General features: G+C 45.8%; 1 protein-coding gene across 4 annotated transcripts in view; it reads left to right on the top strand.

Moving 5' to 3' along the window:
• Nucleotides 1-26,599, top strand: part of MARCHF3 (membrane associated ring-CH-type finger 3) — a 150,024-nt gene that overhangs the window by 119,859 nt on the left and 3,566 nt on the right. For 3 of the 4 annotated variants that reach the window (XM_079918960.1, XM_079918958.1, XM_079918959.1), the window contains one exon: nucleotides 21,947-22,156. In XM_079918960.1, the coding sequence (XP_079775086.1) occupies nucleotides 21,947-22,156 (210 nt within the window). Of the gene's footprint in view, nucleotides 1-21,946; nucleotides 22,157-25,524; nucleotides 25,664-26,599 lie in introns of all 4 variants that reach the window. The other variant, XM_079918961.1, reaches the window with a different exon arrangement.

The raw sequence follows: 26,599 nt of genomic DNA, 5'->3' as shown, positions 1-26,599 counted from the left end.
CTCTCTAGTTGAGGCGTGCGGGCTTAGTTGCCCCACGGCATGTGGGATCTTAGTTCCCCGACTAGGAATTGAACCCACGTCCCCTGCCTTGGAAGGCAGATTCTATACCACTGGACCACAAGGGAAGTCCCTGGTTTCGATTTTTAATGTATTCTTGTAAGTAGAAACGTGAGCTTTGTGTTTCAGAGTATTCATTTTCATCAGCAAACACTTGTAGCATTGGGATAATTAGGGAATGACACCAAGGGGGTGTAAACTGATTGAGAAAACTTCCCAGGCATGAGGACCAGCTACTTCCTCGAAGGAAGGCAGGCAAGCTCCCCTCTTCATTCCAACCTGCGAGTGAAGGGCAGGCCAGTGAGAAAGGTGGCTGGACCATAATCACAGCATGTGATAGGCAATCACGAAGCCTCTGTTCGTTGAATAAACGGATGAATGGAGAACCTTCCCTCCCCCAGTTGCAAATCCTGTATTGTACTTGGGGCCTGTGGTTGTAAATCAAAGAAAATGACCCTTTGCCCTTACAGTTCAGGACAGACACAGTTGGACAAGGGCTTATATGACACAAACTGGCACCACTGCTTTGAGCCACACAACAAATGTGATGATTCTCACAAATCCTGGCTCCCGTTCGGTCATCAGTCCTCCGTCAGGTTTTCAAGAATGGCAGGTGGCAGGAGCCCTGTACCACTGGTAGCCAGTGGGGAGAAAACGTGTGCTTCAGGGCTGGGCAGGGAGACACTTGCCCGAGTCAGAGGAGGGTTTTGGGGGATGGGGAGGACCAGGCCGTTCGAAAAGATTCAGGCCCAGCTGGCGTTTGTCAAGCTTTTCTGAATCCAAACTCTGGGCAAACAAAGGCTTCACCATAGTATTGGGGGGAAACGATCGTCTTACCCATTTGGTAGATGAAGACACAGGTTTCCGGTGGTTATGTGAGGTCAAGATCCCAGTGAGGAGGAAGGAAGGTCTCAGGAGCTGCACTCAGGCCTCGCTCTCTCCTCCTGTGTTCTGGAGGGACGAATGGAAGAGAAGCACCGCGGCAGCATTTGCGCAGTGGGATGGGGGAGGGATTTACCTGAACCCACCAGGAGTTCCCACTTCCCACCTTCCCGTGCACTGAGCACAGGTCCTCAGCTCTCCTGGGGCGGATCAGGCCCCTCCTCTATGGCTCCATCTCCCAGAGGCAGCATTTCCACCCGCTCCAGACCAGGCTAAGGCCTCCCAAAGCAGGGTCAGGACTCGTAGCATGAAGGACAAAGGAAAGATAATGTACCAGAAAGGGGAGCGTGTGGAGGGACTTTGTGTCTGTTTTCCGGACAACACGGCAAAGACCCACTGAGTGACATCTGTGCCGGTGACTTTTCCTAGCAGGGCTTAACATCCTGGCCGTGGCTACTGTTCTAGAACCATGAGACAGCCAGCTGGCTGCCCACCACCTCAGTGAGAACCTGAACAAGTCATTTCTCCTCTTAATGCATCAGCTTCCTCACCAGTGAAACAGAGCAGAACTAGCCAACTGGCGACCTCATTCACGCACACAGGTGTGCTTTATTGAGTTAACACTTTTTAGTGTGAATGCCTTCAGGTGAGACATGCATGCACTTTCCAGTTCCCCCAGGCCTTGCCTTTTGCTTACACCCACCCAGCCCTCTTCACCCTCTTGCATTACGTGCCCACTATTTACATTTGAGATTCCAGAATTGGGTGATGTCTTTCAAAGAGTTTAAAAGACTTCGCTAATGCTATGTGACTTCTTTCTACCAACATCTTTCTTCCAGGGTAACACAGACTGAACTTAATGATCTCCCTTCTATTGTCTGCATATTATTAGTGGCTGGTTCAACATCACACAATAAATGAACCACTAAGAGACAGGGTGCTAGCACCAACAGTGGTGAGAAGTACGTTGCACCGCAGCATCCCTTAGTGTTGGCCAAGCACTTCCCTGACCTCTGATAAGGTTGCTGAGCAAGCCACCAGCCTCCCCATCCTTTGTCCAGCAGCTGAGATGACCTGCCTGATGACCGAAGTCCAGCGATGCTTGATCCTGCAGTTGTTCAGTCTTGGATTTTTCTCTTGGTTCTGGTGATTAATTTGGCAGTTGCTTCGTTACTTAAAGCTTAGTTACAAAGAAGCTGTTTTAAGGTACCTATTAAATTCGCAGCTTGCTTCATTAAAAATCACTTCATTAAAAAAGTAAGCCAACTGAAGTGTTCACACGGCCATGCCAGATGAAAGGGAGCTAACTGACTGGTGCCTGGGTTTTCAGCCCATCCACTGCTCGGAAAGGACTAATTTGGGGGGGAAATCCTGTTCCATGCACTAAAAGAATTACATGACCAATTCTAGTATTTTAAATTGTATTGATACTTACAGTAAGCTTGGGTTGAAATACAAATTAGAATTCACATTTTCAAGAGGACCTTTCTTGGTCCTAGTAGCTGCCCTCAACCCCTCCCCACCTGAGGGTTTCCTGCAGCAAGGCGCAAAGATGCGAAACACCAAGAATTGTTTCACACAATTTTTAATTTTAATTATTCTGTGCTTTAACACATACAGAGGAGGGCAAAGAACAATATATAAACAGGTTTGTATCTACCACCTAGAATTAACGAATGTCACCATTTTGTGAGTGACATACCTTTCAAAGAACAGCTTCTTGAGGGGGCAGGGAGAAAGTGTCTGGAGTCGTCACTAATTCATCCTCAGGGAGTCTCAAAGACAGGAGAAAATTCAGCCAGTTTCCCTGAAGCACATCTGGGCCGAGAACAAGAAGTAAACAGAATGAGAGAGATAATCCTGAAAGATTCCAGCCCCTTTGAGCTACCTCCAAATGTAAGAACAAATAGTACAGGTAGTGCTGGCCACCAAGGGGTCCACTTCTTGGAAAGGTAGCCAATTCGAAGTTACTATATGGGAGTTCGGGGGGCAGCGGGTGGAGGGGAAGGTGTCCCTGGGCAGCTGGCGGGAGAGCTTTGTAAAGGCGGGTGTGATCCAGGAGCAGTGAAATGTCACTAAATGAATACATCCAGTAATCATCTCTCTCCTAAGTCCTGCCGAAATAACAAGGCACAATTAGCTCACAGGAGCTGCCCTGTGCAGGTAGAAGGCACCAGGTTGAACTGAAGTGAGACATAAATTGCATAAGCCCTGGTGCAGACTTCAGGTGCAGAGTTACCAAATATGCATGAAACTCCCCGCTGAGGGCTTCTGCCTGCCCTGCTCTTGCCTTTTCAGTTGTAAGTGCCAACACCTGACACTTTTAAATCCAGAGAAAGAATACACATTTTTAAACACATAATGGTGTGAAATATTGTGAGCAGTGCATGATTATGGTTAAATGCTGCCTAATGGGCAATTATATTCGAATGAGCCAAGTGGAGAAGTATCCTCAGTTAAGCAGTGGGAGCTCAGTGGTCATTTATTCACTGCATAACACCCTGCTTTGCCCATTTATGCTAAGATCTTCGTTTTCTAGCACAGGCACAGATCTTGACATGACACTCCAATCCTGGGGCATTCATTCATTTCGCTGTGACTCCATCTATTTTTATCCTTAAGATGTTCACACTCCAGAGTTTTCTCTTCTTTAATTATTTAACCATTTCCTAGGCAGAGGGGAAATATTATATGCTATACACTTTATATAGTCATCTTATTTCAATGTCTCGGGTATCCCTAGAATGGATATTATCCCGTTTGGTAGATAAGGAAGCTGGGATTCTGAAATGTCACCCTTCAGAGATCTTAAAGACTTTCAGCCACAGGGCTAGTAAGCAGAGAAGGCAGAAGAAGAATGCAGGTTCCTCTGGCTCCAGAGTCCATGCACTTGCCACCATACCTGGCTTCTTCCTTCCTGGCTCAAGACTACTTTCTTTCACTTGCTTATTGACACACACAGGTGCAAGCACACACAGAAGCAAGGACAGCCAGCCTTTCTAAGGGACTAAATGTCCCTTAAAAAGGGAAGAATGCAAAAAGTGATGATTAAAGCCCTGATTTCCTCTTGACATTGGCTTCGTCCGTGAAATCCAGAGCTGTTAGCGGGGAGGGAAGGATGAACAGGCAGAGCAGAGAGAATTTTTAGGGCAGTGTACACCACTGCAATGGTGGCTACCTGTCGTTATACATGTGTCCAAACCCACAGAATGTACACCGGGAGTGAACCCTAATATAAACTGCAGACTTGGAGTGATGATGACGTGTCAATCTAGGTCCATCGACTGTAGCAAATGTACCAGTCTTGAGGGGAGGATGTTGATGATGGGGGAGGTTGTACATGTGGGGAGGCACTGGGTATATTGGGCCTCTCTGTACTTTCCACTCAATTTTGCTGTGAATCTAAAACTACTTCTAAGAAGTGAAGTCCATTAAAACAACACAACCACAACGAGCTGTGCCAGCCTCCTGGGTGCTGGGACAGTGGAATGGCAGTTCTTCTCTGTACTCCTGATACCCTGGTCTCGGGGAAACAAAGCTCTTAGGTACACCACCCTATTAGAAGCCAGAAAACTCATTCTTCATTTCCAAGGGACTTTACACACCCTGACTTTTTCCCTTTCCATCCAGTTACTCTTTCTCTGCACTTGCGTCTTCATTTCCGTGAGTCATTATGTCACCCATTTCTTCTGAGATCTCTCCTAAGGGAGAGATGTTATTAGAAAGCCTGGTGAACTCAAAATGTTTGAGCATTTTCCCTCCTTTCAGGAACAGGTTGTGAAGGTCAATCGCTCATAATATGGTGGTACACACACGCGAGGTAAATTTCTTTAAAGACTGTCATCTACATAACTCGGATAGGTGACACTGGTCTTGCAGCTCACGAAGGAGAACCCTGGTTTTTCTCTTGAATTATGTATGTAATTGCCTCGGTTCTTCGCTTCCCTTTCTTGACAGGTGCCGCAGATTTGGGGAAAGATAAGAAAAACCCTGTCAGGTCTTGTCGCTTTACTTTCCTCCTCCATATTGTTCACTAAACTTACATTCCTGTGCGGTGCCTCACGGCTGCCTGACTTCATTCGTGAAGAGACAGGGACCCCGTGAGATTGTCTGGGATAAAACTGTTTCTTTGCCATCCATTATTACAGAGCTAGAGGGATAGGTTTATGCTGTGATGGATACATGAGAGCAAAGTTATGTTTGTGTGTGTTTAACATGAAAGAGAAAAAAAGTCTTTTGAAGCTTTTAGTTTAGAATACTGAAAAGCAGGCTTAATTCTTCGGTGTGCCACCTATTAAAATGTGTAAAACATCTGTTTGTGAAGACTGAGGTCAGATTAAAAGAAGAAAATGAACTATTTTCTACTCATTATTTTATCATCACTTCACCTCCAGCGACCCTATTAGAGACAGAAAGTTGGCATAAATGGTGAAGTTCAAAATCTTTTAGGGCTCTGAGGGAAAATGGCTAGTGTAGTATACGTGAAATGCTGCTGGCAGGTAGGAATAGCAGGAAAGTTGTAAAATAGTTTATAGGCATTAAGGACATATCTGTGCAGAGTCAATAAAAGCAGAAATCAGCAGATGAAGAGAAAACATTCACCATCCTAGAAAATTATGCAGCCCCTCGTAACACTTTGCTTACTTCCAAAGGCTAGATCTTTGCATTAAAGCTGGCCGATGATGGGAGACAAGGCCTGAGAGATGAAAGTAAGAAAAGGGCTCTAATATTTTGCTAAACACTGGCTCATCTGCTTAAAAGCTATGAGTTTAATGTTGAAACCCAGAAGTCATTCGTTCATCAAAATATACACATTTTCGACTGCTTGTAAGATGTACCTGACAGATGCATGTCTGAGGAATGACCCTGTTGGATGAAGCTACGGCAAGGCGGAAAGAAATATCTACAAAACAGGGTTCATGCGGGGGGGGAGGGGGTCTGTAGGGAAATCTACAAGACACTTCAAGTCACTTTTACCAAGGCTGTTTTTCGGTCTCAGATTTTTTAAAACACGTTTATTCAGATACAATTCATTTACCACATAGTTCATGGATTTGAAGCATACAATTCAGTGACATTCAGTGTATTCACAGAGTTCAGTAACCATCACCACAGTCAATTTTTTTAATAAAAAAATTTTTTTTAATTTGTCTACAGAAATTTCACTCCTAGGTATATACTTACAGAAATGCATACCTGTGTTCACCATGAAACATGTACAGCAATGTTCAGAGCAACACTACCTCTACTTGCCAAAAACTGTATAAAATCCATGTGTCCATCTCTAGCAGACAGGGCTGGAACCAGAGTGAGGTAAGTGAAGCCCTCACCTCAGGAGCAAAATTTAAATGGTGCCCAAAAATCTAATACTCAAGATAAATAATATTTTAATGTGATGGATTTTTTCAATCAAAAGTAATGCAAAAACTCCATGATGAACAAAATATCAAATTTTTAAATAAAAGCAGGATCAGTATTACTGATTTTTCCTCAGGCTTCAGGATGGCTTGGCACAGAAATGACAGTAGAATGGACAAATAAATTATGCTATACGCAATGAGAATAAATGAACTACAACTACAACAATAGCATAGATGAATCTCACAGATATAATGTTAAGCAAAACAAGCCAGACACTAAAGTGTATGTACTGGTGACTCAAAAATAGGCAAAGTTCTTGTTCAAAAGTAGGTGAAACTAATCTAGGATATTAAAAATCAGGATAGTGATTTCCCTTGGAAGGGGGCATGGGAGGGGAAGGGGGGTTCTGTAACTCTAGGAATATTCTATTTCTTGATCTGTATGTTTCATGGGTTTTAAACTTTGGGAGAATCCAAACCAGCTTATTTATGATTTGTGTACTTTTTATATGTGCTAAAAAAAATTTAGGAGTTGTCTTACTCTAGACCTAGAGATTATCATACTAAGTAAAGTAAGTCAAAGACAAATATCATATATCACTTATATGTGAAGTCTTAAAAAATGATACAGATGAACTTATTTACAAAACAGAAGCAGACTCACAGACATAGAAAAGAAACTTAGGGTTACCAAAAGGTAAACAGGGGGAGAGATAAATTAGGAGTTTGAGATTAATTTATACACACTACTATATTTGGGATTAACAGATACATACTATTACAGATAAAATAAATAAACAACAAGGACCGCCTGTGTAGCACAGGGAACTGTATGCAATATCTTGTAATAACTGATAATGGAAAAGAATCTGAAAAAGAATATAGATATACATATATGTGTATATATATATATATCTCTATACACACTCATATATATGTATAACTGAATCACTTTGCTGTACACCTGAAACATTGTAAATCACCTACAGTCCAATTTTTTTTTTTTTTTTTTTATGGCTGCATTGGGTCTTCGCCAATGCGCGGGCCCTCTCTAGTTGCGGCGAGCGGGAGCCACTCCTCGCCGCGGTGCGCGGGCCTCTCACCGCGGTGGCCTCTCCCGCTGCGGAGCACGGGCTCCAGGCACGCGGCCCCAGCAGCCCTGGCCTGCGGGCTGCAGAGCGCAGGCCCAGCAGCTGCGGCGCACAGGCCTAGCTGCTCCACGGCACGTGGGATCCTCCCGGACCAGGGTTCGAACCCGCGGCCCCTGCCTTGGCAGGAGGCTTCTTAACCACTGTGCCACCAGGGAAGTGTCTATAATTCAATTTTTTAAATGTGTGGGAAAACGAAAAGTATTACAAAAATAAAAAATAAAATTGAAAAAAGAATTCCCCTACTTAGAAGTGACAATATATACAAGCGACTTCAAGATGAGATGAGCCCCTGGAGGAGGAGACCACAGTCAATTTTAGAACATTTTCATCACCCTAAAAAGAAACCTCACACCCTTCGGCCTTCACTCTCCAGTCCTCACATCCCCGCCCCAGCTCCCTCCCCCCAGCCCAATGCAACCAAGAATCTATTCTATATCTCTATGATTTGCCTATTCTGGACATTTCCTATAAATGGAACCCTGCAGCGCGTGGTCCTTTGTGACTCGTTTCCTTCACGTAGCATAAGGTTTGCAAGGTTCAGTGTCAGATTTTATAGAAAGCGTATCTTAGCCTTCCTTGCTATCATTTTTACTTGACTCCTTCTCAACATCCTATTTACCTTAATATACTACCATTTACTGAGTCCTTACCCTGAGCCACTGTTCTAGGCACTTTCGTGTTCTACTATTTGTATGTACAACCTTCTCCATTTTAGAAAGGAGAAAACGAGCACAGAGGTGTGGATGGTGTACTTCCCTTTTAAAGTTTTGTCTTTTCCCTATCACAATTTATGTGATGAAACCCTGTTCGCTTTTTTTTACTCTTTTATTGTGTGGAAATCATCTGTGCATTGATTTTTTTTATGTGGTCTGAAGTTTAGCCATCTTTGTCCAGGAAAAGTCCTTTTTTCCTTTAAGCCCTTTAATTTAATTGGGCTGCTTTCATGATTCTGCTGCCCTACAACTGCACAATTAATTTTTTAAATATTATAGTTTGTGCCCCAGGTTGATTTTTTTCTTAAACCAGGGTCTAAGGAGAGATTATGGATTCTCAGAAGGCAGTCAAATCCTACTGCCCATATTCCCATATTCATCAAAGCTCAGAGAGTTGGATTAGACCAAAGAGTGTCTTAAGACAGTTTAGGAAGATACCCTGGAACAGTGCTTCTTCTCCGCAAATATGTTTGAGAATCAGATCAAAGCTTGAACTCTCTCCCCTGAAATGCACAGACACCCAGTGTTCAAATAAAGTCACAAAGGTTTTCTGAAGCCCTATGCCCAGGGTCAAAGACCCCTGACCTAGTAGGATAGATAGTTATATAAGCTGCAAGGGAACATGTAGATTTTCCAAAAGTGTCTCTTGCACCCTTAAAATGTTCTAAGCGTGAAAAGTAAGGGAAACTTATCAACTCTTCACTGTAAATTCCTTCTTCTGTGAGGAGGCCACATTATAACTCTGGGGTGCCACAACAGCGGATATGATTTGCTAGTCTTGATGGGAGGGCTGCTGGTTCAGTTCTGCACGTATACGGGACTGGGCTAGTTATTAACTTGGGTTCTTCCATGGTTGGCTTGGTTCTGCCATGAGGGCACATGTCTCAGGATCGCTCATGCTAAAAATGCATGTGTGTCTCCCGATTGGAGTCGAGCTTTCCCACAGGCAGCAGCAGCTGTGTTCATCCAGCCAGTCTCCGGCTTGCCCGTCTGTAAATGCCAGTCCCTGACGTCATGACCCCTGTCAGGGAGCCGTTGCCTCTACCCATTAAGAATGTCTTCCCTGAAGGCAGCTCTGGGAGATTGGTAGCAAAATGGTCTACAAACATTGAACATAATCAAAAGAAGTAATGCCAGCAAGATGGAAACCATCACCCTCCCCTCACGTGACACCGCAGCGTATTTCTACCTGGTGGTCTGATATTCCGGGCCCCATACCTAATGGAGGGTATCTGAAGAGTCCAGGGGAGTGGCTGGGGGAGCCTGGACAGAGAGGGGGAGACTCTTTCACCTGGATGTGAGGAGGCTAAGGAAGGGCATGTCTGAAATCTTACAAATCATGAACAACTTAGATAACGTGAGCATGACGTTCATAGCACGATCCAAATTACATGAATGCTGGTGGGCTCCCCTTGAAATCTGAGGGCAGGAGTGTCCAACAAAAATAAAGAGGTTCCGGCAAATACTGCAACTCATGAACTTAAGACATTGCCTTCGGTGGAGCCTTGAGAGGTTCCAGATCCATTCATTGCTAAGATGTGTCTAACGTCAGCAAGGTCAGACAGGCCCTAAATATTTGGGGAACTTTTTGGCAGCAAAACGTTGGACTGTAAGCACTGTGAACGTAAAAGTTCCTCTGTTCTCACAGTTGTCCATCTAGCAGAAAGTTCCTCTTTTCACAGTATTCCCATCCTTGCTGACTTTGGGAATATATAGCCCTGGTGAGAATGTCTCTTCTATCCTGTATTTTACACATGCATCATATTTCAGTGAAATCCCTCCACCACACTCTGCTTGGATAGCTTTCATACTCACATTCTCACTACATCTGAGGGACACAGATTTTTTAATGTGGTCCCATTTTGAGGACCTGGCTGTGAATTTGATTTCTCCCTCTCTATTCCTTTAAATATCCCCAATTCTTAAAATAGGGATGTGTTATCCTTATTCATGCTATTCATCATATTCTCATCTTCTGTACAGTGTTCCAATTGGGGTTCTTACTTGGTACCCTGTCCTGGCATCTTTTACCCCATGATCCTGTCTTTCTGCTGGAAGTAATTATTCGAAGCTCCGGAAACCTGGGCTCCAACCACAGACCAGCAGAAAGGGTGTTAGATGCCAGCAGCTTTACCAGCTGGAGCGCCAGGGGCCCCGTAAGAGCCAAAAGGAAGCGGAGCTCCAGGAACTGGGAGCTGCTGTATGTGTCCTGTTTATAGTAGACTACATGGTATGATTCCATTGGCTCCCAGAGTAATCATTTTTATTGTTGGCCCTATGCGTTTTATTGATTAATTTCTTCTGCAAATTTCTGTTTTCTTTCTCTTCATCCTCTCTTGGTTGTTTATCTCATCTTCTTATGTTTCCGGCTTTACATGGATCACATATGCCACATAATTCTGCAGTACCTTCTCATACTTTGTTTTTGTTTTTTTTAAGATTTTTTTGGATGTGGACCATTTTTAAAGTCTTTATTGAATTTGTTACAATACTGCTTCTGTTTTATGTTTTGGTTTTTTTGGCCACGAGGCATGTGGGATCTTAGCTCCCCGACCAGAGATGGAACCCCGCACCCCCTGCATTGGAAAGCGAAGTCTTAACCACTGGACCGCCAGGGAAGTCCCGCTTCTCATGTTTTGGATAAGCAGTCTCCATTTGGCTGTGATCACACAGTGATGATCTAAACTAATTAGAGCCAAATGATTTGCATTTTACTTATATCTGAAATTGCAAGTGAATATATAAAATTATTTTGCCATCTAATCCTGCTATGCTGCTAATCTTATCCTTGGAAAATTTCAAACCATTGGTGTGAGTGTGTGTAGCATTTGTTTAAATAATGCTGAAGCCAAATTATAATGTTCCAGACACAAATATAATACTTATGGAGCATTAGAGTCCATTAACTGGCTTACCGGCCCGAGGACTCCAGGGAGTGTCACAGATATCTAGGGTGTCCCTGAATATGATGTACACTTCAGCCAGATCACAGCTGTGAAGGCCCAGAGCAACTGCTAAGCATGTGTCTGTGACAGAAATTACTTTACTGGATTTGATCAGAAGAGTCGGGGAAGTGATTTTATATCTATATGTAGACATTTCAGTTAAACCCATCTGATTTCTACTCAAAGCGATCCCCAGGTTAAGAAGGATTTGTGTATTTCTTTGGCTAGTATTTATCAAGCACAAACTAAATATTTTAGGAAATGGGGATATAACTGTGAACAGGTCAGAAGAACGCTGTGTACTAATAGAGTTTACCTGCTAGGAAGCAAGACAGAATAAGCAAGTAAATAAATAAAAAGATTATCTGTGATGGTGATACAAGTTATAAAGGAAGAAACAAGCTCTTGTGGTAAAGGATGACCAGAGAGGGAGAAGGTAGGGGCTTGTGAAGGCCTCTCTGAAGAGGTGACCTGTGAACCCAGGACCCATGAGAAGGAACCAGATGTGGGAAGAGTAGCAGGCAGAAGCAACAGCCACTGCAAAGGCTCTGAGCCAGGCCAGTTCGGTATTTCTGAAACAGGAAAAAACACTGCCAAGGAGCACTGTTTGAGGGGTCAAAGGAGCTAGATTTGAAGGTGCTTCAACTTTGCTGTCGTGGACTCCTTGGCCGTCTGTTGAAGCCTACGGATGGATCTCTTCTCATAATCATGTTTTTCATTACATAAGACAAAAATACATAGGAATGCAAAGAAGACCAATTACATTATAATACAGCTATCAAAATATTTAAAAGACAAAGCTGCGACATAAAATATAAGTGCTGCTTTAACACATTTTGTAGCAGATCTAATAACTAACTACGAAGTACAATTTGTCTGAAACAGTTGTAATGTGATATGAAATGTCTGTGGTTTCTCTAGGTGACAAAGTCACAGGTACTGCTCATACCACTAAGATTTTCTGCATGACTCAATGAAATACTAAATTTCAATTAGAGGCTGTGAAAATCAAGGTGTGATGTTTTCCCCCCATTGTAAAATCACAGATCCCGTGAATCCTCTCCTTGGACCCCCTGGGGTCTGTGGAGCCCTGGGTACAAACAGCAGGGCTACATCACGCAGGTTTCTTGGGCCACGGCAAGGCGTTAGACTAAGCGCTATGGGGAGCCACTGGGGAAATCTAAGCAAGAGAAGTGGTGTGATATTGCTGCTCTATATATAGAACCTGGATTCTAGGATAACAGGAGTAGAAGAGTGAGGTGACTATTACATGGTTCAGGTGAAAGACAAGCGTGGCTTGGAAAAGAGTAGTGGCCCTAGAGAGTGAGATGTGAACGTGTTCAAGATGTGTTTCAGAACTGCCAGGACCTGCTGATGGATTGGGTAGAGGGGGCGGGGAATGAGGAAAGGCAGATAAGGATGGCACGGAGGTTGCTCACAAGAGCCTTTGGGTGTTGGTGTTGCCATGCACTGGTGTGGAACCACCTGGGAGCGGAATTGGTTTGTAGGAGAGTTAGGGCGGTGGCTGTGAATCCAGTGTGGCATTGTGGACCTGGTGAAGTGTGAGATGTTTATTACACAAATGGAGAGAGATCTAGTATGCAGCAGGATCCACAAGCCTGGGGCTCAGAAGAGAGTAGGGCCGAAAGATGACATATCCACTCTACAGCTGACGTTTTGAACAAAAGTGGGAAGTTAAGACAACTTGAGAGGGGCTTTCACTACTCCCCTCAAAGCTGCACCTTCCCACTCCTTTGAGGGAGAGCCCCCATTTTTCACTCCCCAAGAGAGGTGACGGAACTTGATAAAGGTCACACAGCATAAGGGGGAACCAAGAGGGGGCACCTGGAAGCAGCATCCTGTCTCCTGCTTCCAAGCACGTGTTTTATCTCTGCTCAGTGCTACTTCTCCAACCTTATCCATTGTGAGAGCAAACAAAAATTAGGATCAAGGTTTTATGTAGCACAAAAGCAAGCTGAAGGGAGGATGTGAAAGAACAGTAGGCTGCAGATTTCAAATACTGGCTCCTCCACCATATAACATCGAACAAGTCACTTAACCTCACTGAGGCTTAATACCCTAATTCAAAATGGGAATAACACTACCACCTGGTGTTATTAAATTCAGTAAAAATACCTGGCACATAAAAGGCACTCAGTACATATTTTTGGTTGAACTTGCGTTGTATATATTTTTTAAATTTATTTATTTTTGGCTGCGTTGGGTCTTCATTGCTGCGTGAGGGCTTTCTGTAGTTACAGCGAGCAGTAGCTACTCTTTTTTTTTTGAGGTACGTGGGCCTCTCACTGTTGTGGCCTCTCCCGTTGCGGAGCACAGACTCCAGACGCGCAGGCTCAGCGGCCATGGCTCACGGGCCCAGCCGCTCTGCGGCATGTGGGATCTTCCCGGACCGGGGCACGAACCTGTGTCCCCTGCATCGGCAGGTGGACTCTCAACCACTGTGCCACCAGGGAAGCCCAGGGGCTACTCTTCGTTGTGGTGCACAGGCTTTTCATTGCGGTGGCCTCTCTTGTTGCGGAGCACGGGCCCTAGGGCGCGTGGGCTTCGGTAGTTGTGGCACGCAGGCTCAGTAGTTGTGGCTTGCGGGCTCTAGAGCGCAGGCTCAGTAGTTGCGGCGCACGGGCTTAGTTGCTCCGCAGCATGTGGGATCTTCCTGGACCAGGGCTCGAACCCACGTCCCCTGCGTTGGCAGGCAGATTCTTAACCACTGCACCACCAGGGAAGTCCCAAGTTGTATAATTTTTTTTTTTTCCCTACGCGGGCCTCTCACTGTTGTGGCCTCTCCCGCTGTGGAGCACAGCCTCCGGACGCACAGGCTCAGCAGCCATGGCTCACGGGCCCAGCCGCTCCGCGGCATGTGGGATCTTCCCAGACTGGGGCACGAACCCGCGTCCCCTGCATCGGCAGGCGGACTCTCAACCACTGCGCCACCAGGGAAGCCCCAAGTTGTATAATTTTTAAGTGGACACTTGGTATTGTCTTTTTCTCATATATTTCAAGGTAGTTTTTTTTCTAGAAAAAAGAAGATAGTAATTGTGATGAAAACAGTACAAAGGACCTTGAATAATTTACTGAATTTCTCATGCTATTTCATGACCTATGGAAAAATAGATGATATTCCACAGTTATTTACATATTAGAAAAAAAAAGCTTGAACAGAAACTACAGGGTTTTCACCTTGTAGCAACAAAACACTATGTAGGGGCTTCCCCGGTGGCGCAGTGGTTGAGAGTCCACCTGCCGATGCAGGGGACGCGGGTTCGTGCCCCGGTCCGGGAAGATCCCACATGCCGCGGAGCGGCTGGGCCCGTGAGCCATGGCCGCTGAACCTGCGCATCCGGAGCCTGTGCCCCGCAACGGGAGAGGCCACGGCAGTGAGAGGCCCGCGTACCACAAAAAAAAATAAAATATGGGCAGAGCCCATTCCCCATGTGAGAACAGCCACGTGTAAAGTTGAAAATGAAGGGCGAGAGGTAGTAGGAGAGACACAGAGGAAGGCAGAGGTGAGGTCAGGTTTTCTTGTGGTCCCAGGTAAACAGTTTGAACTATATTCTAACCACCGGAGAATTTTAAGCAAAGGAGCAACATGATCTGATTTATATATTTACAAGGTCACTGTGACTGCTGTTTTGGAACTGGCCTAGGAGGTGACCAGAGTGGAAGCAGGGAGGCTGTTGCCTCCCAAGTAGGAGGTGATGGTGGCCCCGGGATGGCAGCAGTGGACATGGAGAGAGGTGCACAGACTCCAGATGTATGTCGAAAGAGTGCCGACCAGACTTACAGAAGGGCTGGATGTGCAGGGTAAGACACAGAAAGGAAACAGGATGACAAAGTGACTGGGTGGTTGGTGATGTCATTTACTGATTCGGGTTGCAGAAAAGAAAGGTCGTGAGGTCCGTGCTAAAGCAAGAGTTTGGTTGTGGACAGATTAAGTTTGCGTTGTCTATTAGTCATGTAAGTGGAGCTGTTGAGTGGACTGCTGGAGCTTTGGAAAGAGGCCGAGGCTCGAGATTGGCATTTAGGGTCATGAGCAAATCGTCTGTGAAGTTTTCATTTGAAGTGCGTTGTTTCCAGTCGGGGTTGATGGATGTCTGGAGCGAGCATCTCCTTAGCTCCCCCGGAATCAGAATCACCTGAGCAGCTTCAGCTGTCCTGGAAATTCACTGACAGACTGCGGAGTTGGGGGATTTAAAACACTGGCGGGAGTTTGTTTGGTTTTGTTCTCTGCTGTTTCAAGTTAACTGAACTGCATGATTTTCAGGTTTCATCTTCAGTTTTTGTTTTTCTGGTTTTTCTGTGGTACGCAGGCCTCTCACTGCTGTGGCCTCTCCCGTTGCGGAGCACAGGCTCCGTACGCGCAGGCTCAGCGGCCATGGCTCACGGGCCCAGCCGCTCTGCGGCATGTGGGATCTTCCCGGACCGGGGCACGAACCCATGTCCCCTGCATCGGCAGGCGGACTCTCAACCACTGCGCCACCAGGGAAGCCCCATCTTCAGTTTTAAATCATGCAGAGGACCTGTCACATGTCTTCCGATCCTCGCACTGCCCCTTTCACATTGCGGCTCTCCAGGAAAGTAAGACAGCTCAGTGCAGGCTGTGTTGGACTTTAAGAATAAGCCCTGTCCCAAGAAAGGCAAGCGCTTGGTAAATAACTCTGCCAAGTGTCAGATTAACAGGAGACGCTCAGGCAGATAAACATTCTGAGTAAACATTCTGAGATCATGCCTTTTTTTTTCTACTCCATAAATTTGTTATGATTCTATCACTTTTACCCCTTCTATCAGTTTCTTTCATTCTCATGATGGTTTCTCATTAAGGAGATTCATGGGGAAGGTTGTAATCGATCAAAGCTATTAGCCACCAGAGTGTAATCTGGTTCCAGTACAAACTGACCTGCCCGATGTCCTGTCTGCCTTGGAGATTTAAGCCGATTAACTTAGAGTCTGGGAGGCAGGATCTAATGTCCTGTAGCACTGCACTCTCTCACCTCTACCCGCCAGTAAGGGATTTAATAAACTGACACTGTCATTAGAACTGAACCCACAGTTAACCCACCTTGAAAGTAACCACTAGTGCCTCGCTCACCTTGGATGTACATTTACAGCCAGTGAATGATGCTGTGTCCCTGGCAATGGAATGCTGCTTTAATTCCCTCTGCTGTCTCAGGCCCTATACTGCTGATTATGGTGGAGGTTTCTGTTTTGTTTCATTGGTTGGTTGGTTGGTTGTTTTTGTACCTGCTTCCAAGAGTAGATCAATCTCATGGTTCGGGAACAAGTCAGTGATTGGAATGAGGTCGCCACAAAAAAGGGCAGCTCACTGCCAGGGCTTTCAGTAGCACAATCTCTGTCCGCTTTATGTTTTTGATGGAATCAGAGAACAAAAGGCAGGAAGGTGCCCTGGGCTGCCCACAGATCCCCTGGAAGCCATATGGGTGGACCTGCCAAGTGAAAGATGCCATGCAAATTAGCATTCTCCATCACAGACCTCTGCTCTTAAAATACAGCTAACCACCAAGTACAAGCTGAGTACTAAGGTCAAACTAAAGACTCTTCAAGAATGATATTTTAGCTGCAAAAGCTGTCCACAAGCAGCAGGATAAGTAAATATTCCTTCTTGCACTGATAACACCAGTTAAGGTGCAATCCTCCGCCCCCCTTCATCCACCCGCTCTTCTCCCCCTCCCTTCCTTTTTTTTTTATTGACAATGATGATATAATAGGAGCACAGTCCTTGGAGCTAGACCACACAGATCAAAGCCAAGGCCAAACTTCTACAAGTTTTTTAACTTCTCCGAGCCTCAGTTTCCCTATCTATAAAATGGTGATGATAATAATGGTACCTCTTTTAAAGATTATTGAAGAGTAGATCCATTACTACATGTAGCAGATAAGATAGTGCTTGGCATATTGTAAGGTCTGAGTAAACATGTAAACTTAAGCTACTGTCATTCATTCAACCTTGTGAACGTTGAACGTGCTATGGATGCCAGTGACATAAAGGTAAGGGCCTGCCTCAGGTCAGTGGGAAGACGGACACACCAACAAACCTGCCATTCTGCCTCAGCAGGCTCTTTACTGAATGTGTGGGAGATGAAGATGCTACTACAGAATAGGTATAATACTCTCTATATAATAAGTATAACTGTTAAGAGACGGAGAAGACATAGAAAAGCATGAAATGTAATTGAACAATAATTGAGATCAACCTTTTGCCTCTTAAGAATTAAGCTAGGGCTTCCCCGGTGGCGCAGTGGTTGAGAGTCCGCCTGCCAATGCAGGGGACACGGGTTCGAGCCCTGGTCTGGGAAGATCCCACATGCCGCGGAGCAACTGGGCCCGTGAGCCACAATTACTGAGCCTGCGCGTCTGGAGCCTGTGCTCCGCAACAAGAGAGACCGCGATAGTGAGAGGCCCGCGCACCACGATGAAGAGTGGCCCCCACTTGCCACAACTAGAGAAAGCCCTCACACAGAAACAAAGACCCAACACAGCCATAAATTAATTAATTAATTTTAGAAAAGAGTTAAGCTAAAATGCATGACAATGTAGCGGAGATTAAATGCCCAGAAATTGGACCTTATTGTGATTGAGTAAAAGAATTAACATAGAACAGAACAGCAGCCTAAAAATATTTTATAAAGTTACCATGATAACATCCTGGCCAGCCAACCATTCAGTTATCTGATGTACCAATAAAACAGCAGGACTTACCGTATTCCACCAAGCTGAAAATCTGCAAAACATCTAGTGTGTGCATGTGCAGGCGTATACACACACACACACACACACACACACACACACACACACACGCCCACGCGCACATGCAAATGCCATTTGGTGCAGAAAGAAAACATAAATATGGAGAGCAAGGAACAGAAGTGAGGCTGGTTTCAAGCTCACCTCTAATACCCACTTGCAATCTATCCTTAGGTGAGTTACTAAACTCTGCTCCCCAGTGTTTGCATCTGTAAAATGGGGATAATGTTAGCACCTGCCTCACAGGGTTATTGTGAAGATTCAATGAGACATTGCATAAGACACTCCAAATAGCTAGCAGTGGCTTGCCCCAGCCTTGGCTCTGTAATAGTTTATTTTGTTGCTGTAGTTTGCAGTGCACTAGACACCTCCCTCCCCTGACTCCCTCCTCTCTCCCTGTCTCTCTCCCTCCCTCCCTCTCTCCCTCTGGATGTATATATATATATATTTACACAAGTAATCCATGTTCATTTTAGAAAACAAGAATATACATACAAAAAGGAAAAAATTAAAGACCATTCTGATTCCACCACCAAGAGCAGCAACTATTTTGCTGGTATCCCTCTGGTCTTTGTCTATGTAAGTTCACTACATCTATGTAAATGTCCATGTGTATGTAAATACATCACTACAGATACAGGATCATACTCTACATTCTGTCTAGTAGAATTCTTTTCCTGTTCAGCAATATATCATGTCAGTAAATATAAAATATACATTACCATTTCAGATTACTTTATAGTAGTCTGTTTTAAGTAAATTCCACATTGTAGTTAGACAATGCCCTATTGCTGGAAACTTGAGGCAAAATCCCATTTTCTCTGTTATAAACTCTGTTTGTGTAAATATCCTGCATTAGCCTATTTGGATACTTGGGCAGAGGTTCTTACCATGGCACAGGGCGAATTTTTCCTCAACAACAGACATTACCAGTGGTCTTATTCATGGGGCCTGCATTTGTGTAGGAGATAAATTATACTTAGGGTCCTGAAGAAGTCGCAGATTGTAACATAGCAGTACCTGTTTGAAGAACCTCATACCTAAATGTGACCCAGCAGCAAACAATACAAAGGGTGAACTGAACCAGAGAAGAACATGTATAGTGTTAATAAGGTGCAGAATCCAGGTGCTGGTGGTCATGGACATAAAAAGTGGCCTGGAAATTTTTCAGGAATATAGAAGATCAAAGAACAATTAGAAAATTGGAAACTGGGAACAAGCAATAGCAATTTCTAGTTTGCCTTTGCAATGTATTTTACATCAGAGCTCAGTAGTCATCCACAATTACCTCCTTGCATTCCTGAGTCATTTCAATGAGCAATGTCAAGGGCCACATAAAGTGCTAAGTTATTTTTAATAAAACGTACTCAGAATTCCCAAGGAACAGAAACTGGGGGGAGTCTTAGCCAATGAGATAAGCTTGTCTGTGCACATCTGTCACGTAGTTATTGAGAACCTACTATGTTCCAACAAGTGGGGACACAGAGAAAAGTAGGCCAGGCTCCCAGATCTGCTTCCAGGGAAAATCTAAGCTGTCACGGGGTGAGGAGGAGGGCGCGGGGGGTCGGGCCGCTGCTAGGTCGGCACTGTTGTTAAAGAATCTGGACTTCTTTAATGTCTTGCAATTTCAATTTACAAATATCTCACTGACAGGACATCTGAATAAGAGTGGAGAGATTCTGATCCCCTTCTCAGTATCACCTGGAGCAGTCATTCTCCCTCACTGAGCCTCTGTAAAGTTGGGATAACAAGGCCTCATTTCTACTCTCCACTTCACAGAGATAGTGCCAGTATTTAGATAAGAAAACATTAATAACTAAGAGCTCTTTGAATTTCTTTGAAGCTGCCCAGATGTCTGAGGTAGCATGACAACACGTAGCAGGGTTAATACTGTTTGCACTTGATCATTTTGGTATTGTATTAAATTTGTATAATACTGTGTTTATATTCACAGACAATATAATCTATGTTTTAATCTAATATATATTTAGATTATATTTAATTATATAAATATAATTATATTTAATTAATTATTTTAAATAATTAAATTATTTAAATAAATTATTTTAAATAATTAATTTAATTAATTATATTAAATATAAATATATATATTTAATATAATCTATGTTTTAATATGTATTCAGCTCCATTTTTGAGCTGAGGTGACTTCTTTCAGCATCTCAGCCCATTTTTAAAGTGGATTGTCACTGGAAAGGGGTAATTTAGGCATACGGGGTCATTTACTATTCGCCTCAGGCAAACATTCAAGGGAGGGAACGTTCCAGAAAACTGTCTTCTGTGCCTTTGACCCCCCATCTCTTGTGCTCACTCTTTGAGGCTTTTGTGTTGGCCCTTACACAGCTCTTTCCTCAACTTGCTCGCCCTCTTCCTAGCTCGTATGTCTCTTGTCTCTGCCCCGAGCCTGGCCTTCCCCCTCTCTCCAGTCACTTCCATCCACTCTTGTCTCCCCTGTCATGGTCCTTTCCCTCCCACCAATGGTTTTGTAGGAAATGCTGTGCTGGCCCCTTGGGGTATCTGCTCAGCAGCCCACAGCACTGCTAGTCCCCGAGATGAGATGGAAGCCAGCCAGCCAGTGTCTCTCCCACCTCACCCTGTCAACTGTGTGTGACCTCACTCTTTCCCTGGACTCCTTGGCCTCTGTCATCGCTACATGGGATAGTGAGATGGGAATGTCAAATTACTTGGGCACATTTCCATGCTAATCCAAAGGAAAGCCACCTGGCTTCATTACCACTATGCACTGACTCCAACATGTAAGCATGACATTTCCTAGAATGGAAAACATCTCAGCAGACATTTAGCAGTTCCCCAAGTGGGAGGACAGCAACGCTATTTCCCGTCCTGCAGGAATGCTCCTCTCTAGTCTTTCAACAAGCGGACGTTTTCCCCACCCTTTCTGGAGTTGGTTCAGCCAAGATGGCACCACAATTAAGATGTCAGAGACGGTCCTACATAGGAGGTTCAGGGTCCTAAAACATAAGGCAGGGGCATTACAAGACGCGTGGAGTCAGATGAGTCTCATTCCCCAAGACCACCCTCAGGCTCAGAGATTGACTAGAAGGACTCACAAAACTCTTAGAAAAGCTCTTAGACTCATGGTATGGTTAATTACAACAGAGGGATACCAATTAAAATCAGCAAAGGGAGAAAGTGCATGGGGCAACGTCCAAGAGAAACAAGGCACAAGCTCCCAGATGTCCCCTCCAAGTAATATCACACAGATGTGCTTAATTTTTCTAGCAACAATCTGTAACAACGTATGCAAAGCGTTATCTCTCAGGGATGCTCACCCGAGCCCCAGTGTTCAGGGTGCTTATTGGGGTGAGTCACAAAAGACATGCAGCACCTGCATGAAAGACCTCAAGCTACTCAGACTCCAGCCCCTACAACAAAAATAGGTGTTCAGCATAAATCACACTGTTGGCATAAACTATCTGCTCACACTGGCACCATGTGGCCCAAGGCCTCAGGCATGCAAAAACGCTCTTATGAGGCACATTATCACAAGGACTCAGAGCTCTTCTCTTAGGAGCCAGTCTTAAAAAACAGGTCTTTCTTGGGAACGTGCAGGATTTGAGCAACCTGGGCCTGCTGAGTTAACCCTTTCCCGCACACGTTCCCAGGGTCAAGACGCAGGAATGCTCTGGCAGCTGACAGCACTTCCTGCACCTCAGTTACCTTCCAAATATAAGGTCCTCTCTGCCTTCCACATAGGGTCACTGTGATTCATAATAATAATCATTGAACTCTTTCAAAACCAGCAGGACACCTACAGCAAGGATGCTTTTATTATTATTATTATTACTATTCCTATCATCATAATCACTATTGTCATATTACACTCACATCATAATCACTACTGTTCATGGGACAGGGCATGGGAATGAGCCCTTAATGCTTCTGTGTGATCTCAGAACAGGTCAGAAGTGCCTTTTTCCAGATGCTGTAGACAAGGACAACCTCAGAGTAGTGTGTCTTCACTCCTCCCTGGCATTTAACCCTGTCCTTGCTTTTCTCTGTCTCCCTTCCCTTGGCAGTGGCTCAGAAATCCAGGCCCCCAGCACGAGAAGCGGACTCTGTTTGGAGACATGGTGTGCTTCTTGTTCATCACTCCTCTGGCCACCATCTCGGGCTGGCTCTGCCTACGGGGCGCCGTGGACCACCTGCACTTTAGCAGTCGGCTCGAAGCCGTCGGACTAATTGCACTCACTGTCGCACTCTTCACTATTTACCTCTTTTGGACACTAGTAAGTATGGCCCAGGGCCTGGGAGTTAGGTCGGTGGGAGCTGGCAGCCCCCCAGCTGGCACAGCCTCCCCTCTTGCCTGTAGCTCATCTCACCCACCCGGGAGCAGACAGACCTTCAAATGCTGGCGAGAGTGTGGGATTCGGTTTACTACTGCACGTGAACGTGTGTGTGTGTGTGTGTGTGTGTGTGTGTGTGTGTGTGTGTGTGTGTGTATGTGCACTGCTGGGAAGAGCAGATGAAGTAAAGAAAAAGCCCCAGCTTCTGAGAGTTCCTCAAAGACATGCACCCCAGACATCCCTCTCCTCTCGTAGCCAAGGACTCCATCTGTTAGGAGGCCTGGCGTTTTCTCTCTCGTCCATGCTCCTCTCTCTTGCCGGGATTGTGATGTATGGTGAATGATGCACTTGGCCACCGTTGCTGTCGCTGCCTGCACAGATCGTGAATCCTCCTGCTGGTTATTTTCTTTTTATGTCCTGACGCGGCCTAAAGTCCTTGTTGGACATGGAGCTGCACTTCGCCTGATGATTATTCCGGGTTGGGATATTGACTCTGCTGCCCATAAAAACACTAATTCATCCAGCTGAGAAGCTGTCACTAAAGAAAAACCATTTCCCAATAAGTGTTCCTGCTGTATATGAGGGGAAAATCTTTAACCCTCTCTGGTTCTTTAGTGTTTTAACCCCGTGATTGCTCGGGTACCAGTTGGCAGAGCCCACAAAGCGCAGCATCTGCCGTCTCTTGACGCTTCCCTCTGAGACCTGCAGGGAAGGATGTCACGATCCTCTAGAAGGTTTTCAGAAACCGGGCCCCCTGCTTCCTGGCATGACTCTCCTGTGCCTGCTCATCTCTAATCCGAGAACATTCCATTGTTATTCAACATGTATTTCCTGTCTAGACTGTCCCATTCCCACACCGGCAGCACAGTGTCGGCATGTAGAAGCTTCTGGTGCTCACACTTGCTCCCTTGCTCTGTCTCCCGAGTCCTGTGCCACCAGCTGCCATTCCTGCCACACTGACCCACCTGCCACACTGACGCAACCCCCTGCTCATCGCGTTTCCCTCTTGTCCAGCTCTTTGCCTCCTCTCGGGGAAATTTCAGACAATAAGTGGGGGACACATTTCAGTCTCAGTGAGAGGGGCATGACGTGAGCCTTGGTAAACAGGTAGTGTTTACGATGCTTGGAGCTTTATCAGAGTCCTCTGGTGAAGGTAGGCATTCTGTTCCCAGCCTAATGAAGCCCCCAGGCAAAACTATTATTGTCTCCTTTAAATGTCTATGCTTCCAAAGTGTGTCCTGATTCATTGTGAATCAAGCAACCATGCTCACTCAGAAGCCACAAGGACACGGTGATGGGAAGAGGCTTAAAAATAAGAAATTAAAGGGCTTCCCTGGTGGCGCAGTGGTTGAGAGTCCGCCTGCCAATGCAGGGGACACGGGTTCCTGCCCCGGTCCGGGAAGGTCCCACATGCCGCGGAGCGGCTGGGCCCGTGAGCCATGGCCGCTGAGCCTGCGCGTCCGGAGCCTGTGCACCGCAACGGGAGAGGCCACGACAGTGAGAGGCCCGCGTACTACAAAAAAATTAAAAAAATAAGAAATTAGGGAATACCCTGGTGGTCCAGTCGTTAGGACTCAGAGCTTTCACTGCTGAGGGCCCACATTCAATCCCTAGTCGGGGAACTAAGATCCCACAAGCTGTGTGGCGTGGCCAACAAAAAGAAAAAAAGAAAAGAAAGAAATTGTCTGTCTACTACCGTCTAACTACTGAACCACCTTGGGAAGTCATTTCACTTCTCTGAGCCTCAGTGTCCTCATCTGTAAAGTGGGGATGAGATTAATACCCATCCTGTCAACTTCCCCTGGTCTTACGAGATTGAAGTGAAAGCGCCCATGGGAAAGCGCTTTGGAAAATAATTAAGTGTAAGTTTTTACCATGTTTACAGGTTTGCTAGTCTCTGATTTTTCTTATACAAGTGCCTAAGGTGAAGGACGGATGAAGATATAGACTTAAATGATGGGCATTCAAACCAACTTAAGGCCTTTTTGAAAATCTGCTTTGTAAAGCACACACTTACCTAACAAGAAAGAAAAAAAAGAGGGGAGTGGGCAAAAGAGGGAAAGAAAAAAAGAGATTACCTAGGATGTGATCCTATTTCATCTCTCATCCCAGGTGAAAGGAAAATTTGGGAGGGAAAGGTCCCCGGAGTGGCTCTTTCAGGAGTCTGATAACATACGTCATTCCAGAAATGCTTCCAAAAGGCAGTGCTGCGTGGTAACAAGCACATCCCTTCAGAATCCAAAGGCTCTGTGTTTAAACCCAAGGTTTAGCATCCTGGTAGCTGTGTAACTTCAAACAGGTCCCTAACCTTTTTGAGCATCCTTCTCCTGATGCAAAAACTTGGGGAAACGACTGCTAACCCCTGGGCCAATGTGCTATTGTGAGGATGAGGTGGGATGACCTCGGGAACATCCATCAGAGCACCTGGCAGAGGACGGGTTTTCTTCCTCTGACTGCTGTGTTCCACCACATCCTGCACTGCCCCCCGGCTCCCCGTAAAATGCCGAGCAGCTGGAGGGAAAGAAGGCGCTTCTCCCCTTGGGTGTGAAGAACGCACGGCCATAGCTCAGCAGCAGGTTATCGAATCTAGACTAACTCCTTCCCAGATAAATGCTGCTGCTGAGCGGCCCGAGCAAGAGCCGTAATTCAGAAGCTGACAGCACTTGGAAACTGCCCTCCAGCAGAATCGCGCTGTAAACAAGCTGTCAGGCTTAAGGAGAATACGCTGTGAAAACGTCTTAGATAAACAAACACAGTGTCAGTCCCAGCCCGGCTCCTCGGAGGAGCCCTCCTGGAAGGGCCTCGCCGGGCGCTGTCAGGAGGAACCCGCGCCCGTGCTGCTCACCTGCGGTGCCTGTGGAGCTCCTTGCCTCCACCAGGGCCCAGGCTTGACGCAGACTCGGGGAGTTCTGCCTTCTGAAACCTACTGTGCGGGAACACAGGTGTCTGGGACCCGGGAAGCCAAGACCTCTACCACCTCCCCGCTGAGAGCTGGGGTGGGGGGGAAGATACCCCAGAAACATCACTGTGCATGTCACCAACGATTTGAAGCCCATGGACACGAGAAGAGTAGGTGAGAACTGAGTCCACATGAAGCATTTAGAAAGTGTCCACATAGGATGTGCGTTAGCCCAGTGTAGCGATGCCCACATGCAGTCACCCCCAGGAGGTACCACCATCCTCCACATCGCTGATGCAACCAGAGCCCAGCCCAGAAACCAGTTAAATCACAGGATGAAATGAATGATGCCCCGGCTCCACTGGCTGACTCCCAGTCCCACGGGTTAATCATTTAAAATCTCTTTACGAAGGGGGAAGGTCCCGCAGAACACTGTCCCGGCAAGGCTCACTGTGGAGCGGGACTAGACACACCCCGAGGGTGTCCAGCACGACCTGGTGTGGCTGATTCACACCCGCGCCGCCCTCTTCTCTTCCACAGTGCCATCACAGGTCAGTGAGCTGCGCCCAGTTCTGGGAAGGCAGCTGCCAAAGCCCTGGCCCCACCAATATGCTTCTGTCGCACCATAAACTCCCGAGAGGGCAGAATCAAAATTCGTAATGAGATTTCCCAAAGCCTGCTGGGACTTTACAGCAAAGCTCCAGTGCAGCCCATCACCTCCCTCAGGGAGAGGTGATGCTAATATGCTCCAGCCCTCTGTGTGCCGTGCACATGACCGCAACTCTCTGTGCAGACCTTGCCCGTGACAGGAGGTTAATAGTCTTTGGATGAAGAAATGAAGGCACTTCAAGAAACCCATCCCATAAAGAGTAGTGTTTTTAGAATAGTGGCCCTGTGCTCTTTCTTCACCCTCTTTCTTTAAAACCTCAGAAGTTTAAGAAATATCTAAATGAAGTTCCCAGTGTTACTATTGCCACAGCTTCTTCTTCCTTCATGTTGTTTATTTTTTCCTCACTGCCTCTTTATTGCTCTACATCAAACCTGCTTTATTCCACTTCTGTTCCACCAAGGGGAGGGAGTGTCTTGGCGCTCCTAGAGACCAAAGCCAGGACTACCCAGGGCGACTGCAAACCCACCGTCCCTCTGCCCTGCACCTACCTTCCTGTATTTTCCCCGATGCAGCGTCATCTTCATGATGCTTTCTTCTTATTGGTTGAATTTGCCTGCAGACATGGTGGTGAACAGCAATCAAGGTAGATTAATGCCTAATAAGATCTCGTTCGTTTGTCCGAACAAGCGGGCTGATTTTTGTACTTCCCGGCCAAGGAACCACGAGACCTGCGAAGTCATGGACTCCCCACGTTCCCCTGTGCTTCACAGGCTTGAACTTATGTGCGAATCCCCAGGGGATCTTGTTAAAATGCACGCTCTGATTCCGTAAGTCTGGGCGGAGCCCACAGGTGTCACATTCTAACAAGCTCCCAGGT

This window comes from Stenella coeruleoalba (assembly GCF_951394435.1).
Source record: "Stenella coeruleoalba genome assembly, chromosome: 3".
In the NCBI taxonomy this organism is placed as follows: domain Eukaryota; kingdom Metazoa; phylum Chordata; class Mammalia; order Artiodactyla; family Delphinidae; genus Stenella; species Stenella coeruleoalba.
This window is presented reverse-complemented; position numbering and strand designations above follow the sequence as displayed.